Source organism: Chionomys nivalis, chromosome 3 (assembly GCF_950005125.1).
Source record: "Chionomys nivalis chromosome 3, mChiNiv1.1, whole genome shotgun sequence".
In the NCBI taxonomy this organism is placed as follows: Eukaryota; Metazoa; Chordata; class Mammalia; order Rodentia; family Cricetidae; genus Chionomys; species Chionomys nivalis.
Window position 1 is genome coordinate 112,810,804 of NC_080088.1, and position 16,152 is coordinate 112,826,955.

A 16,152-nucleotide genomic window follows, 5' to 3' on the forward strand; every position below is an offset into this window, starting at 1 on the left:
CCCAGCATCAACACTGTTCTAATCCACTCTGTCTTTCCCTTACTGCTTAATGTGAGAGCATGGCACAACAGACGTGTGGGCGAGGAGAGCATGGCACAACAGACGTGTGGGCGAGGAGAGCATGGCACAACAGACGTGAGGGCGAGGAGAGCATGGCACAACAGACGTGTGGGCGAGGAGAGCATGGCACAACAGACGTGTGGGCGAGGAGAGCATGGCACAACAGACGTGTGGGCGAGGAGAGCATGGCACAACAGACATGTGGGCGAGGAGAGCATGGCACAACAGACGTGTGGGTGAGGAGAGCATGGCACAAACAGACATGGGCAAGGAGAACGTGAGCACAGCAGACATGTGGGCAAGGAGAACGTGAGCACGGCAGACATGTGGGCAAGGAGAACGTGAGCACGGCAGACATGTGGGCAAGGAGAGTGTGGACAGAGCAGGCAGACATAATGGCTCAAGGACAACTCTTAGAAGTTTCTTCCTCCTTCTATTGTGGGCTCAGGAGACTAAAGTCAGGTGTCAGTCTGCACGGTAGTCTTTTACCTCTGAGCCATCTTACCAGCCCAACAAGGTTCTACTTCTTAATTATAGGGTAGCTTCATGACTCACCAAATTTACTAGCACACTGCATAAAACAATATATTTTATAATAAAATATTTAAGAAATTCAAATGAGGACTGGAGAGATGGCTCAGAGGTTAAGAGCACTAACTGATCTTCCAGAAGAACTGAGTTCAATTCCCAGGAACCACATGGTGGCTCACAACTATCTACAATAAGATCAGGTGCCCTTTTCTGGCCTACAGTCATTAAATGAAGACAGAACACTATATACATAATAAATAAGTTATAAAAAGAAAAAGAAAGAAATTCAAATGAGGCTGGGGTTTGGAAGTATACAACATTAATCCCTGCTAGAGAGAGCCAGAGATAGGCGGATCTCTGTGAGTTCCAGGCCAGCCAGAGCTACATAGTAAGATCCTGCCTCAAAAAAAAGAAAAGAAAAAAAGAAAGAAAGGAACTCATTTTGACTCTCATTTCAAGTTAAGCTAATGCATTTAACTATCCTGGTGAAGCTCTCCAAAGGCCACGACCAATACATTCATCTCTCTACTGTCATCCACACAGGTGGAGGGGACAAGGAAAGTCACATACGACGGTGCATCTCCCGGTAGAGGATCGTCAGGGCCTGCAGAGAGTTGTCATCTGTGGGTTCAAGGGCAGCCACCTCCTGTGCCAAGGTGAAGGCTTCCTCCTGTTTTCCAGTTCTCTGTAAACCAATTGCCTTGAGAACCTGACAGCAAGAAAAGAAAAATCAGCTTCCACGGGAAAAGAAAAGCTAAGGAAGAATGGAGAGAGTTCCAAGTCTGTGCCTGGGCTACATAGTAAGATCCCATCTCCAGAAAAGCAAGGAGAGAGGTGAGGGCGGGACTGGTAAAGTTCTCCTTGGAAGCACTATAGCTGAGCCTAATGCCCAAGCATTACCACGTGCTCCTAATTCCAGTGCTAGGAATGCAGAGGCAAGTGATCTAAAGGCACAGTGGCCAGCTAGCCTAGCTTACTTGGCAAATCCCACACCAATGCAACTCTGTCTCAAAATAAATAAATTAACAGGTGGGGGATGGAGAGTTGGATCAGTGGTTAAGAGCACTTGCTGGTCAATAATGAAGACTAAACTAATGATCCCAGCATTCATGTCAGGCAGCTTACACACCTGTAACTCCAGTTTTAGGTGACCTATTCTAGTCTCCACAGGCATGGAGAAGGGGGTGTATACACAGACAATGAAATAATAAAACTTTTTTTTTTTTTTTTTTTTTTTTTTTTTTTTTTTTTGGGTTTTTCGAGACAGGGTTTCTCTGTGGTTTTGGAGCCTGTCCTGGAACTAGCTCTTGTAGACCAGGCTGGTCTCGAACTCACAGAGATCCGCCTGCCTCTGCCTCCCAAGTGCTGGGATTAAAGGCGTGCGCCACCACCGCCCGGCTTTTTTTTTTTTTTTGAGAGAGAGAGACAGGATTTCTCTGTGTAGCCCTGACTGTCTGGAAACTTGCTTTGTAGGCCAGGCTGTTCTTGCAAACTCACAAAGATCCTCCTGCCTCTGCCTCACGAGTGCTGGAATTAAAGGAATGGGCCACCATCATCGGTTATAAAATCTTGAAAATGTCACCTTTACCTCCACATGTACTCACATGTGCACCAAAATCCATGAGTGGCCATATGCATACCCCAAGACAAGAAAGTGAGAACCAAGAGCAAAGATAAAAGCAGAAGCTGCAATCAATGCTAAGCTGTGATCAACTACAATTCTTCTCACAAAAAATAAATAAACAGCAACTCAAAATTCCTTCTTAGCCTAGCCACAATACGAGTACCTAATACTGTTTTCCGTCTGTTTGTTCTTTGTTTTGTGGTTTTTCTGTGGCTTTGGGATCAGTTCCGGAACCAGCTGGACTTGAACTCACAGAGATCCGCGTGCCTCTGCTTCTCAAGTGCAGAGGATTAAAGGCATACACCAACAACACCACCTGGCTCTAATATTGTTTTTTGTGTTTTTTTTTTTTTTTTTTTTTTTTTTTTTTTTTTTTTTGGTTTTTCGAGACAGGGTTTCTCTGTGGTTTTGGAGCCTGTCCTGGAACTAGCTCTTGTAGACCAGGATGGCCTCGAACTTCTAATATTGTTTTTAAAGATTATGAAAATAACCCGGGTGTGGTAACACATGCCTATAATCCCAGAAGGCTGAGGTAGGCAGATCTCTTTCAGTTTGAGGCCAACCTGTCTACAAAGCTAGTTCTAGGACAGTCAGAGATACACCACAGAGAAGCCCTGTCTCAGACAAAAATGACTGTGAAAATAAAGTTAAATAGTATCCCAAAATATACAGTTAAGCTTCAGTTAAGTACTATCAATGCAATATAAAGTGCTCAGGACAGTAATACACAGGGGAAGAAAGAGAGCTGACAATCAAGCAAGCTGGGGAGCTGGCTTGGTGGGTAGAGGCTCCTGCAAACAAGTCTGGTGACCTGACTTCAGTCCCTGGAACTGACATGATAGGCGGAGAGAATCAACACCCAAAAGTTGTTTCTCCTCTGACTTCTACATGCTCTGCACTGTGGAATCTGTACAGCCACAGGGAAGAAAGGGAGGAAGGGAGTGAGGGAGGGGAAAGGGGGAGAAAAAGAAATGGGCCTGGGAGGGCAAAACGAGAGAATCAGAACTTCAAAGTCATCCTCAGTTACATTAAGACCATGTCTCAAAAATACAATATAATAAAGAAAAGTACAAAATGAAAATGAGAAAGAATTATAAATAGAACTCACAACCCAGCATGATGGTGCAGGCCTCCCAACATTTGGGAAGCAGAAGCAGGTGGATCTCTCTGAATCTGAAGTCAGTTTGGTCTACATAGCAAGTTTCAGGCCAGCTTAGGCTACAGAGAGACGCTGCCTCAAAAAATATACATATATATTACCCACAAATATAAGTAAAGGACAAACGCAATTACCTTCGCACAGTGAAGATCTTTGTGTTTCTTCAACAGTTTATCAGCTTGCTGAATTGCCATTTTATTATTCCCATTATCAAGATAATCTATTAAAAAAAATAAGAGGTATCATAATATTTCACCAGCAAACATGAGAAATACAGTTGCCTTTGAGACTTTAGAAATATCCTGATTTTTTATTTAAAACATCATGGGCCAGGCAGGTGGTGTTTGTTTGCACAGGTGGCAGAAGCTTAGACTAGCTTCAAACTAAGTAATCTAGGCTGGCCTTCAACTCATTGGGATCTTCTTGCCTCAGACTCCTAAGTACTGAGATCACAGTGCAACACCCACCTCCACCCTTTTACACCAGTCCCCAGTTTAGGAATGTGAACTGAGTAGTTGAAGCCAGCCTGGGCTACATGCATAGCAAGGCCACCGTTTTTGTTGTTGTTGTTGTTTGTTTGTTTTTTAAAATAGACTTTCTCTTAGACTAGTCATCTTTTTTAATCATTTATTTTATGTGCACTGGTGTTTGGCTTGTATGTGTGTCTGTGCGAGGATGTTAGATCCCCTGGAACTTGAGTTACAGGTAGTTGTGAGCTGCCATTGTGGGTGCTGGAAATTGAACCTGGGTCCTCCGGAAGAACAGCCAGTGCTCTTAACTGCTGAGTCATCTCCCCAGCCCCTATTTTTGTTTTTTAGATTAGTCATTTTTTTTTTTTTTTTGGTTTTTCGAGACAGGGTTTCTCTGTAGCTTTGGAGCCTGTCCTGGAACTAGCTCTTGTAGACCAGGCTGGTCTCGAACTCACAGAGATCCGCCTGCCTCTGCCTCCCAAATGCTGGGATTAAAGGCGTGCGCCACCACCGCCCGGCCGATTAGTCATCTTTGATGAGCTCAAACTGTTAGGGTGATTATTTGATAAATAATCAAAGCTGGGGTCAGGACTAAGGACATTTCCCTATTGGCTCTGGAAGTTGACAAGGCTCTGAGAAGGGGCTCCACCAGGGCTGGGAACATGGTAAGACCATATCTAAACCACAGAACTGCAGCCCACCCCAATGGGAACATTTTTTTAAAGATTTATTTACTTTGTTTTGTTTTTTGTTTGTTTGTTTTGTTTGTTTGTTTGATTTTCGAGACAGGGTTTCTCTGTAGCTTTTGGTTCCTGTCCTGGAAATAGCTCTTGTAGACCAGGCTGGCCTCGAACTCACAGAGATCCGCCTGCCTCTGCCTCCCAAGTGCTGGGATTAAAGGCGTGCACCACCACCGCCCAGTGATTTATTTACTTTGTATGAATGCTTTGCTAGAATGCAGATTCGTGCACGATGTGTGTGTGTTGGATCCCCTGGAATTGGGGTTCCAGATGGTTGTGAGCCATTATGTGGGTTCTAGGAGTTGAACTCAGGTCCTCTGTAAGAAAAACAAGTGCTCTTAACCACTGAACCATCTCTCCAGTTCCTTGAACTGGTTTCTTCCTGGTAACCATTAGCTACAACACTAGAAATCTGCATCAGAAAGCCATGGGCAACCCCATGGAAAAGCCTGAATATATGGAGTCTACAGTTATCAGTGACCGCTCTAGAACTTCCACTAAGAAGCTTTACAGGACATAAGCAGGATGAGGATAAAGAAAACGTCACCTTCAGGTTCTGTTCATGTAAGAAAGAAAATCCAAAACAAGAAAAAAGCGGGGGGAAAACTCCCTTTATCCAAGATCCCTTGCAAGTGGGGCTGGAATAATGCCTGCTCAGCACAGGACCAGCACTGTTCCCGCCCAACATGGCAACTCACAGTTACCTTTAACTGCCACTCCAGAGCATTCAATAGCCCCTTCTGGCCTCTTTGAGCACTACACACATGGAGTATAAACCCACACAAACACATACATACACATAAATATACTTTTTAAAAAAATACAAAACTTGGAAGGAAGGAGCCACCTTGATGAAGTCTGTCTGTGGGATGAGGCTAAGGGACTCTCCCGCCTCTAGCCACAACTTAGTAGGGCTACAAAGCCAACAAGGTCTGCCCTGAAGAACATAATGAGCAAAAGAAAATCAAGTCTGATACCGACAGTGGTGGTATACACCTTTAATCACAGCACTCGGGAGGCAGAGGCAGGAAGACCTGAGAGTTTGAGGCCAGCCTGGTCTACAGAGTGAGTCCTAGGACAGCCAGGGCTACACAGAGAAACCTTAGAGGGGTGGGGGTGAGTCTGGCTTTCAACTTACATTACTGAGTCTCTAAATCACATAGCTCTTGAACAAACAAGTCAGTAAATATGATATCCAAAGTTAGTAAATCTTTTAAAAACTAATTCAAAGGCAATTGTAGTTTGGCTGGGGACTGCTGCTACCCCATAGTAAAAGGAGTCTGACAAATGAGCCTGCAGGAAGCCAGACAGAGGCAGAAACGGCACTGGCTACAGTGCAGCTTCACAGGGTATGTATGGTAAGCACCAGCCCAAAGGACAGGCATTCTTTTGGGTGTATCGTCCTCACAGACAGAACTAGAGAATCCCACAGCAAAATCCCAGAGGACTAGAACCCACGAGTCGGCTTTTCTGCAGCCAGCTTGACCACACCTTGCCTTCTCTCAACTTCTTGTTATCTTTACTAGTGTCTATTTTTGTTTCTTCTTTTTAATTTCTTTTCTTTTTAAAAAAAATATTTATTTATTTATTATGTATACAATATTCTGTGTGTATGCCTGAAGGTCAGAAGAGGGCGCCAGACCTCTTCACAGATGGTTGTGAGCCACCATGTGGTTGCTGGGAATTGAACTCAGGTCATTTGGAAGAGCAGGCAATGCTCTTAACCACTGAGCCATCTCTCCAGCCCTCTTTTCCTTTTTTTAAAGATTTTTTTTTAAATTTATTATGTATACAGCATTCTGCCTGTATATATGCCTGCACGCCAAAAGAGGGCACCAGATCTCATTACAGATGGTTGTGAGCCACCATGTGGTTACTGGGAATTGAACTCAAGACCTCTGGAAGAGCAACCAGTGCTCTTAACCACTGAGCCATCTTTCCAGCCCCTTTTTGTTTTTTAAAGAGGGGTGCATCTTATTTTCATTGTTTTCTCCCAGCAAGAGATACAAGTTTCCATTACTAATAAGAATATATATAAGAATATATATTATAATTATTGGGGTAGGGTGATATATTCTTTTTTAGGATCTCATGTATCTTGGCCAGAACTATATAGCCAAAAATGACCTCCAACTTTTTTTTTCTGGTTTGTTTATCTTTTGCTTTTCTCTTTCTTTTCTTTTAGAGACACGGTCTCCATGTAGCCTTGGCTAGGTGAAATTTGCTATGTACACCAAGCTGGCCTTGAACTCAGAGGTCCATCTACTTCTCCCCACCTAACATTGAGATTAAAGGAGGGAAAAATGTTACACTTGTGTATTTATCTATGTATGTGTGGAGGACACATGTGCCACAGTGAGTTCAAAGCCAGTCTGGTCTACATAGTAAATTCCAGGCCAGCCAGGGCCACACAGTGAGACCTTATCTACAAGAGAGAAAGAAACTGGCTGCCTGGGCTGGAGAGATGGCTCAGTGGTTAAGAGCATTGCCTGCTCTTCCAAAGGTCCTGAGTTCAATTCCCGGCAACCACATAGTGGCTCACAATCATATGTAATGAGGTTTGGTGCCCTCTACAAACATACCCACAGACAGAATATTGTATACAGGGGGCTGGAGAGATGGCTCAGCGGTTAAGAGCATTGCGTGCTCTTCCAAAGGACCTGAGTTCGATTCCCAGCAGCCACATGGTGGCTCACAACCATCTGTAGTGAGGTCTGGTGTCCTCTTCTAGCCTGCAGGTATATATGCAAACAGAATATTGTATCCATAATAAATAAATATTTTTTTTAAAAAAAGAATATTGTAGCCGGGCGGTGGTGGCGCACACCTTTAATCCCAGCACTTGGGAGGCAGAGGCAGGCGGATCTCTGTGAGTTCAAGACCAGCCTGGTCTACAAGAGCTAGTTCCAGGACAGGCTCCAAAACCACAGAGAAACCCTGTCTCGAAAAACCAAAAAAAAAAAAAAAAAAAAAAAAAAGAATATTGTATACGTAATAAATTAATTAATCAATAAAAAAAAAAAAAGAAACTGCCTGCCTGACATGGTGGTGCATGTCTGCCATCCCAGCAATCAGGAAGATGAACCAAGAGGATCAGGAGTTTGAGGCCAGCCTGGGCTGTATAACAAGATTGCCTCAACAGTTCAAAAGCGTATCTATCTCCACATTGCCCTGTTCACCATTTGCTCCCTTTTAAACCATTCCCAATGCCTTGTCCACTTTGAAGGACTATATCCATTCACATTGAGTCTAAGAGCCTTTCCATCTTTCAAAAGGGAGCAGAGAGAGGGGGCTGGAGAGACGGCTCAGAGGTTAAGAGCATTGCCTGTTCTTCCAAAGGTACTGAGTTCAATTCCCAGCAACCACATGGTGGCTCATAATCATCTGTAATGAGGTCTGGCGCCCTCTTCTGGCCTTCAGGCACACACGCAGACAGAATATTGTATACATAATAAATAAATATTTTTAAAAAAAAGGGAGCAGAGGGGCTGGGGAAATACTCAGTGCATAAGAGCACTGGCTGCTCACCCACATGGCTAGCTCACAGACAGCTGGAATCTGACCCCCTTTCTCGCTTCCAGTCACCAGGTATGCATTAGATGCACAGACATACACACAGGCAAAACATCCAACACATTCAATAATAACTAAAATAATAACACATTTAAAAATCTAACCCTATTTGCCACCCAATATTCACAAGCCTAATGATGAAACAGTGCTTCCTGTTTCCTTTTAAACTAGAACAAGAGCTCAGCTACCTAAAACCCCAGCATCCAGGGAGGTAGAGGCAGGTATGTCAGCAGTTGAAGGTCTTCCCTAGTAACAAAGCTAGTCTGTGGGTAACCTGGGCTACGTGAAATTCAGTCTCAAAAAAAAAAAAAAATGAAAGGGGCCGGAGAGATGGCTGCTCTTCCAGAATTCCTGAGTTCAATTCCTAGCAACCACATGGTGGCTCACAACCATCTGTTATGAGATCTGGTGCCCTCTCCTTGACTGTAGGCATACAAGCAGATAGAATACTGTATACATAATAAATCTTTAAAAAAATAATAAATGAAAAAGGCAAGCCTCTCAAAGAAAAACCAAAACAAGCTTCCTAGCATCCTTGTCCTCTGCCGTCTGGGCCCGTTTCCACTCTACCCACTCTAACTCCCACCACAGAAGTCTTCTGCTTGTGTCCTCAGCAGACCATACTCTAGGGCTGTTCACCACCATTTCCCTCATTCCACATTCAAAGTACAACATTACATCTACAAGGCTGTTTCGAGACCTGCTCTTAACAGCCCAGATGCCCACACTTCAACACTTCATGATCAGCCCTCAGCACAAACACAGCTATTAAATGTCTGGGCTGTCAATGGAGCTCAATGGACCCCAACACCTCATAAGACTGCATGTGGGCCGGGCAGTGGTGGCGCACGCCTTTAATCCCAGCACTCGGGAGGCAGAGGCAGGCGGATCCCTGTGAGTCTGAGGCCTGGTCTACAAAAGCTAGTTCCAGGACAGCTAGGACTGTTACACAGGGTGACCCCGTCTCGAAAAACAAAAAACAAAAAAAAAAAAACCCACAAAAAAAAAAAAAAAAGACTGCATGTGGTGACAGAGCCTGTGATCCCAGCACACAGTTGAGGCAAAAGGATCTGAAGTTCAGGGTTATCCTTAGCTATACAGTCAAGTTCTAGTGTCACCCTGAGCTTTGCCATCAAAAAAAAAAAAATAACCATGTGTGCGTATGTACACACACATTATAGTAGTAATACACATTACACATTATGATAAAAATCACTTACAAGGGTTAACAGGTAGGTCTCTCATGACCATGATATTCCATTATACTCTATCCCACACAGAAATTTTTGAAGTGTTTTCTTTTTCCCCCTGCCCCAGTATTGGGTGGGGGCCTATACACTATCACTGAGCTACATCCCCATCTAGACACAGCTTTTAAGTAATTGTGTTTTCACTACAGAAGAAAGGATCTTGTACCAAGTGAAATTTCTACGGAAAGTCAAAATAGGGGCTGAAAAGATAGCTCAGGAGGTAAAGTGTTCATCAGGAAATGAGGACTAGGTTTGATCCCCTGATCAAGTAAAAAGGACAGCTACAGTAGCATACATTTGTAATCCCAGTGCTGGAGAGGCAGAGACAGGACAAGACCCTGGGGGTCTCAGTCAGCCTCAACTACCTAGCAAGTGCCAGGCCATAAAGAGACCCAGAGTCAAAAAGCAAGGTAGATGGTGCCTGAGGAATGACAGCCAAGGTTGACTTCTGGTTCCACACATATACACACTCACATGTACACCCACACACAAAATGACACCTTGTCACTTCTAAGACTCACACAGTTAATACTTTCCAACAAAAGACTCGGAATAAACATTACCCTTGACTGAACACTTCACGTTTTAATGACCTGCCCTAAGATTTGACCAGACACCCAAGGAAAACAGCCCAACTCATAAAAGTGACTGTCACTGGAGAGCCTGCTGGAATCATGCCACACCTGACTGTATAAGACTGGAGGTACAACAGATTTGAACAATGGATCATGTGTGTGCATATGTGTGTTCACAGGTTGGTGCTGTGCCTGAGGTTTTCTCCTAACACCATGAGGGTCCCCAGGATGAACCTCGCTTGGTGCCTTTACCTGCTGAGCCATCTCACAGCCCCAGCATCAGAATAGCAGTAGTGAAAAGCACTGTGCTGCCCACCCACACCAAAGTGCCCACTGGTGAGAACTACCCAGCAAGAGGTCATTTCAAGAAGGCAGGAGGACGGGGTGGTACTCGCCTTTAATCTGAACACTTATGTGACTGAGACAGGAGGGTCTCAAGTTTGAGGCCAGCATGAGCAATTTAGGGAGCTCTACTCTGGACTACAGAAGCCTGTGTTTAACCCCAGCCCTACAACTCACTTCTTACAACCCTGAGCCTGCTAATCTGTCCAGCCTTCAGTTCCCTGCAGTGACCAGCTCTCAGTTAATGCAGTTACTGAACATCATGCCATGGCTGAGTTCCATGATGATGAACTTGGTCACGGGGTAGCTAGTACAGCCTGGATTTGAGGATTAGCAGTTGTTTAGGAGCATTAATGTGTCTGACAACAAAGTTCAGGAGCTCTACAGTCTGAAAGCTGCAGCAAGGCCTGGTCCTGTCACTTTATAGTAGCCCCTCAGAAGCCCTCCTCTACTCTCCCCACTAGCTGAAACAAAAGCTACATAATTCAGACTTTAGGTCTCAGAATATGACCTGTCACTTCTGGTTAATAAATACATCCTGATGTTTGGCAATGTGAAATGGTGATTTCTTATTGAACAATTCAAAACACTATTCCTGGTGGCGCACGCCTTTAATCCCAGCACTCGGGAAGCAGAGGCAGGCAGATCTCTGTGAGTTTGAGACCAGCCTGGTCTACAGAGCTAGTTCCAGGACAGGCTCCAAAGCCACAGAGAAACCCTGTCTCAAAAAAAAAAAAAAAAAAAAAAAGACAAAACACTATTCCTTGTAACTGAATGTAAGACCTACAGTATTCTCCTTGGTTTTAAAGAACAAATTTATGAATCTAATTATTCTTAAGTTGAGTCTTTTGTAAAAGTTCAGAAAAAAATGAGAAGTTTTACAGGTGGTGTCTGTGTAAGGATGTGATTCACAAACCATGAACCCTAAATTTAGGCTTTACTTTCTATTGCACAGAAGTAGAAGGGCAGCTACAAGCCAGAGGTTAGCCTGGTCTACATAGGGACTTCTCTGCCTTATGCAAAGGCAGGAGGATGTGTAGCAATGGGGAAATCTGAGTAGGCAAATCAAAGTGATGCAATTTCTAGTACAGTGGTTAAGACAGTGTGCCTGAGCTGGGCCATGGTGGCCCATGCCTTTAATCCTAGCACTCAGAAGGCAAAAGTAGGCGCATCTCTGCAAGTTTGAAGCCAACTTAGTCTACAGAGTGAGTTCCAGAACAGCCAGGGCTACACAGTGAAACCCAGTCTGGAAAACAAACAAACAAACAAGCCAGTGTGCTTGGAGTTCAAACACAAGTTCAAGAAGCATTAGCTTTGCCGGGCGGTGGTGGCGCACGCCTTTAATCCCAGCACTCGGGAGGCAGAGGCAGGCGGATCTCTGTGAGTTCGAGACCAGCCTGGTCTACAAGAGCTAGTTCCAGGACAGGCTCCAAAGCCAGAGAAACCCTGTCTCGAAACACACACACACACACACAAAAAAAAAAAAAAAAAAAAAAAGAAGCATTAGCTTTAGATAAATTACATAAGCAATAAAACTTGTTTCTCCAGCTGTTTTGGGGGGGGTGGTCTGAAGAAATGCAAATGCGTAAGGTTAACTGAGACACCCCAGGTAAAAGCTCAAGGGCACTGACTGACTAAAGATCCTTCTTATAACAGACTGACTGTTCTGAACTTTATTATTATCATTATCCACCACACAGGGCCAGTAGTGCTAGGAACAGGTAATGAAGGTAAGCCATCACATAGCACAGCACCCAAGAGCCAGTGAGATGGCTCAGCGGCTGAGGACACCTGCTGCCTGCCATTCCTGATGGCAGGTCGGAATTTAATTCCCAGAATCCACATGATAGGAGAGGACCAACTCCCTCTTGCAAGGTGTCCTCTGAACTCCAGAGGCACACATTCGTGTGACCACACCCAACCACAGACACCCAAAAATATTTCAACAAGTATAATTTTTAAAATGTACCAAATATATATGCATATATAAAATTATGACCACTAGACATAAGGTCACATGCTTGTAATCCCAACAGATGGAAGGCGGTGGTACAGCTGAAAGTTTGAATCCACCCAGGAAACTTAGTGAAACCTCCTTGTCTTAAAAAAGAGCAGTCAAAGCCGGGCGGTGGTGGCGCACGCCTTTAATCCCAGCACTCGGGAGGCAGAGGCAGGCGGATCTCTGTGAGTTCGAGGCCAGCCTGGTCTACAAAGGGAGTTCCAGGACAGGCTCCAAAGCTACAGAGAAACCCTGTCTCGAAAAAAAACCAAAAAAAAAAAAAAAAACTAAAAAAAAAAAAAAAGAGCAGTCAACGGGGGCTGGAGAGATGGCTCAGTGGTAAAGGGCATTGACTGCTCTTCCAGAGGTCCTGAGTTCAATTCCCAGCAACCTTATGTGGCTCACAACCACCGGTAATAAGATCTGGTGCCCAACTTCTGTCTGCAAGGATACATGCAGGCAGACCATTGTATACATAATAAATAAATAAATCTTTAAAAAAAAAAAAAAAAAAGAGCAGTCAAGCCGGGCGGTGGTGGCACACGCCTTTAATTCCAACATTCAGGAAAAAAGCAGGTGAGGTGATCTCTGTGAGTTCCAGGCCAGCCAAGGGCTACACAGTGTGATCCTCTCATGGGGGGGGCGGGGGGGGAGAGCACCAACAACAACAGGGGCCGGGAAAACGGCTCGGTTTTTAAGAGCACTGCCTGCCTGGTTACTCTTCCATAAAATCCCAGTTCAGGTCCCAGCACCCACAACTCCAGTTCTAGGGGATCCTAATGCCCTCTTTGGCCACCAGGAATGCACGTGGTGCACAGACATCATGAAAACAAAATACCCATAGGCGTACAACAGTGGGAAAAAAGGAAAAAAAGTAAAGAAAGGACAAAGAAAAAGCCAGGACCATTTGTACCAACTTGCGAGAAACACAAACACCCCCTCTGCCAAGAAAAAAGAAGCTAAAAACAAAATTTTAAAAAGCCAAAACGCAGAGTCACACTGAAAATGTGAGGTCTACTTTAGCAAGAAACCACTGACCTTGAATCTTCCTCAATCAGTACCTGAGATAAGACCAAACAACCAGCAATGAGGAAAAAGCAACGCAAAAAGGAAGCACTTCCAATAACAGACCGGCTCAATTATGGCAAAGTCTTCCTCTCCGACTCAATTCTGGGATTCTTTTATTCTACCAGGGAAGGAAGATGACATCAAGATTCATCTGAAAGCCTGTGGGTTTGGGACAGTGCCGTGGAGAGGGATCTACTAAGCACGCGGAAGGCAAGCTGCAGAGAAAAACCAGACACGGTGCAGAAAGGAAAATCCTTCCAGCAGTCCGGCCCGCACCTCCGACACCAGTTACAGCCATCTCTTCCCCGCTATTCTGGGGACCCCCCTCCCCCCGCCTCCCACGTGTGCCCAGAGCAGCTGTTCCTGCACTGAGTAGCATCAGAATGGGGCTCGATCTGGGTGACCTTGCATCAGTCCCTTCCTTTCTCTGGGCCTCAGTTTCTCCACGGGCACCAGACCTCATCAGTCTGACAAATCCCGGGCACTCATCCTCGTTAACAAAATCACTACCACTGGGGCATCCCCCCTCAGGAAGGCGCTCCCACCTCATACCGGAGCCGGTTGTCACCTGCAAGAAAGATCACGGCCTCCCGGGGAGCGGCTGGAATAAAGCGACCTAGTGGTCTCGCCGGAAGAACGCATCCCGCGCGTCCTGACAGCTGCGTGCACCCGCCGGTGCCACCTCAGGGACGAGCTACGCCGGCCGGCGCCTACGCGAGGCCGAGGCTGCGGCCTAGCGTCCCGCGCGGCCCGCCCCCTCCCCTCCCCACGCCGCGCGCGCCCCCGGCTGCCCTCTTGGGCCTTTGCTCCCGGCAGGGCAGGCCTCGGCTTGCCGCACTAGCCAGCAGGCCGGCTCCAGGTACTCACCGTAAATGGGCCGGAGGCGCCGGTCGTTAGGATCCTGCACATGGCCCCGCGTCGCCATGATGACAAGCGCAGAACCGCAGTGCGCACGCGCTGGGCAAGCCCCCCGGGAAGAGACCGTTAAAGGGCCAGCGTCGATCTCGTTGGTGTATCGCGATAGTGAAGGGTCGCTGCCACGGAGTGCGCCTGCGCGGAAAGTAAAATTCGCCTCTTCTTTAATTGGAGCTGTGGTTAGATTTTTGCCGGTATAGTAATCTGGACCCCAGAGGCGGTTGTTGCTGTGCGTGGTTAGATTTTTGCCGGTATAATAATCTGGACCCCAGAGGCGGTTGTTGCTGTTGGTGGCTTTTGCCCTTGAGAGGGAGAGGCGTGAAAAACGAAAAAGCGATTTAATCCCATTGACTTTACATCAAGAAGAACCGGTTGGTCTTGGCTTTGGTCATGGAATCGCCGGGAACTCCTGGGTGAGCCTTGGGAAAGGGAGCTTGCCCTACAGAGACACTACAAAAAGTTTATGAGCCGCTTCCCTGGACTCAATTCCGTGTGTGTCCACACACTAGTGAAGCTGTTTTGATTAGTTTAATTTTCATATTGCGCTAGACGTTATCATGATCTTTGCTCTTTACAGATTTATTACACCACACAAGGTTATGAATGCTAATTATTTCCAAAGTAATTTTAGGCGTCAAGATCTACAAGGAGCTTAAGGTGCACACCTTTAATCCCAGTACTTGGGAGGGCGAGGCAAGCTGATCTCAGAAAATTCGAGGCTAGCCTGGTCTGCAGAGTGAGTTCCAAGACAGCCAAAGCTATACAGAGATCCTATCTCATATAAATAAATAAATAATAAATAAATAGAGAGAGAGAGAAATAAGTAAATACATTTTCCTACTAGGAAAATTTGCCTACCATCTTGTCTGTGGACATTCCAAATAAATCTTCCTCTTTGCACCAACTTTCCCTCAATTCATGGAGCCTCTTCTCCAGCAGCATGTTGCGACTTGGCTGTCCTAACACTTGCACAGAAAGGTGAATCTAGTCGCTTTTTTCAAAGACATTAAGTAGTGGTATGTAGGATGTATATAATCTTGGCCCTGGAAGAACTAAGGAAAGAAGATAGAGTCAAAGTGAGTCTGGACTAGCTACATAGTAAGACCGTGTCTCAAGAGAGGGAGAGAGAAGAAATGACGTATAACTGTTTTAATGAGTTGATTTTAAGTTTTGAAGGCTTAACATTGGTTATTTCATGCTTGTGTCCGTGTACATGTGTTTGGGCACTCTGTTACTATTGCAAATGTGGGGAGCAGGGTGAGAGAACAATTTAAGAGTCAGCTTTTGCCGGGTGGTGGTGGCGGTGGCGCAAGCCTTTAATCCCAGCACTCAGGAAGCAGAGGCAGACATCTGTGTGAGTTAAAGGCCAACCTGGTCTACAGAGTGAGTTCTAGAACTGGCTCCGTAGCTAAAAAGAGTCAGTTCTCTCCTTTTACCATGTTGGTTAGATCTTCAGGCTTGGTGAAAAGTACCTTTACCTTCTAAGCCATCTTGGTGCCTGTCATTTAGAAACAGTAGAAAAAACAGGTTCTGGAGACACATGCCTTTAATCCAGCACTCAAGAGGCAGAGACAGGAGGATTTCTGTGTTTGAGGCTAGCCTTGTCTACCAAGTGAGTTCCAGGACAGCCAGGGCTACATAGAGAAACTAAAAAAAAAAAGTGATCCAGGTTCAGTTCTCAGCACCACAATTGTGTGTCACTCTAGTTCCAGGGGGTCAGAGCCCTCTTCTGACCTCTGGGCACTGCATGCAGGTGGTGCACAGACATACATGCAGACAAAATACTCATACACATAAATAAATAAATGCTTTAATTTTTAAAAAATGTTTGCATCCAAATGAAACG

At 45.3% G+C, this 16,152-nt stretch overlaps 1 protein-coding gene across 3 annotated transcripts in view; it reads right to left on the minus strand.

The window, feature by feature from the left end:
• Naa25 (N-alpha-acetyltransferase 25, NatB auxiliary subunit) overlaps positions 1 to 14,376 on the minus strand; it is a 56,331-nt gene extending 41,955 nt beyond the window's left edge. For 2 of the 3 annotated variants that reach the window (XM_057765088.1, XM_057765087.1), the window contains exons 1-3: positions 14,259 to 14,376; positions 3,509 to 3,594; positions 1,162 to 1,300 (exon numbers count right to left, since the gene is read on the minus strand). In XM_057765088.1, coding sequence (XP_057621071.1) covers positions 1,162 to 1,300; positions 3,509 to 3,594; positions 14,259 to 14,316 — 283 coding nt within the window. In that variant the 5' untranslated portion in view covers positions 14,317 to 14,376. Of the gene's footprint in view, positions 1 to 1,161; positions 1,301 to 3,508; positions 3,595 to 13,361; positions 13,388 to 14,258 lie in introns of those variants that run through there. The other variant, XM_057765089.1, reaches the window with a different exon arrangement.
• Between the last annotated feature and the right edge of the window lie 1,776 nt (positions 14,377 to 16,152).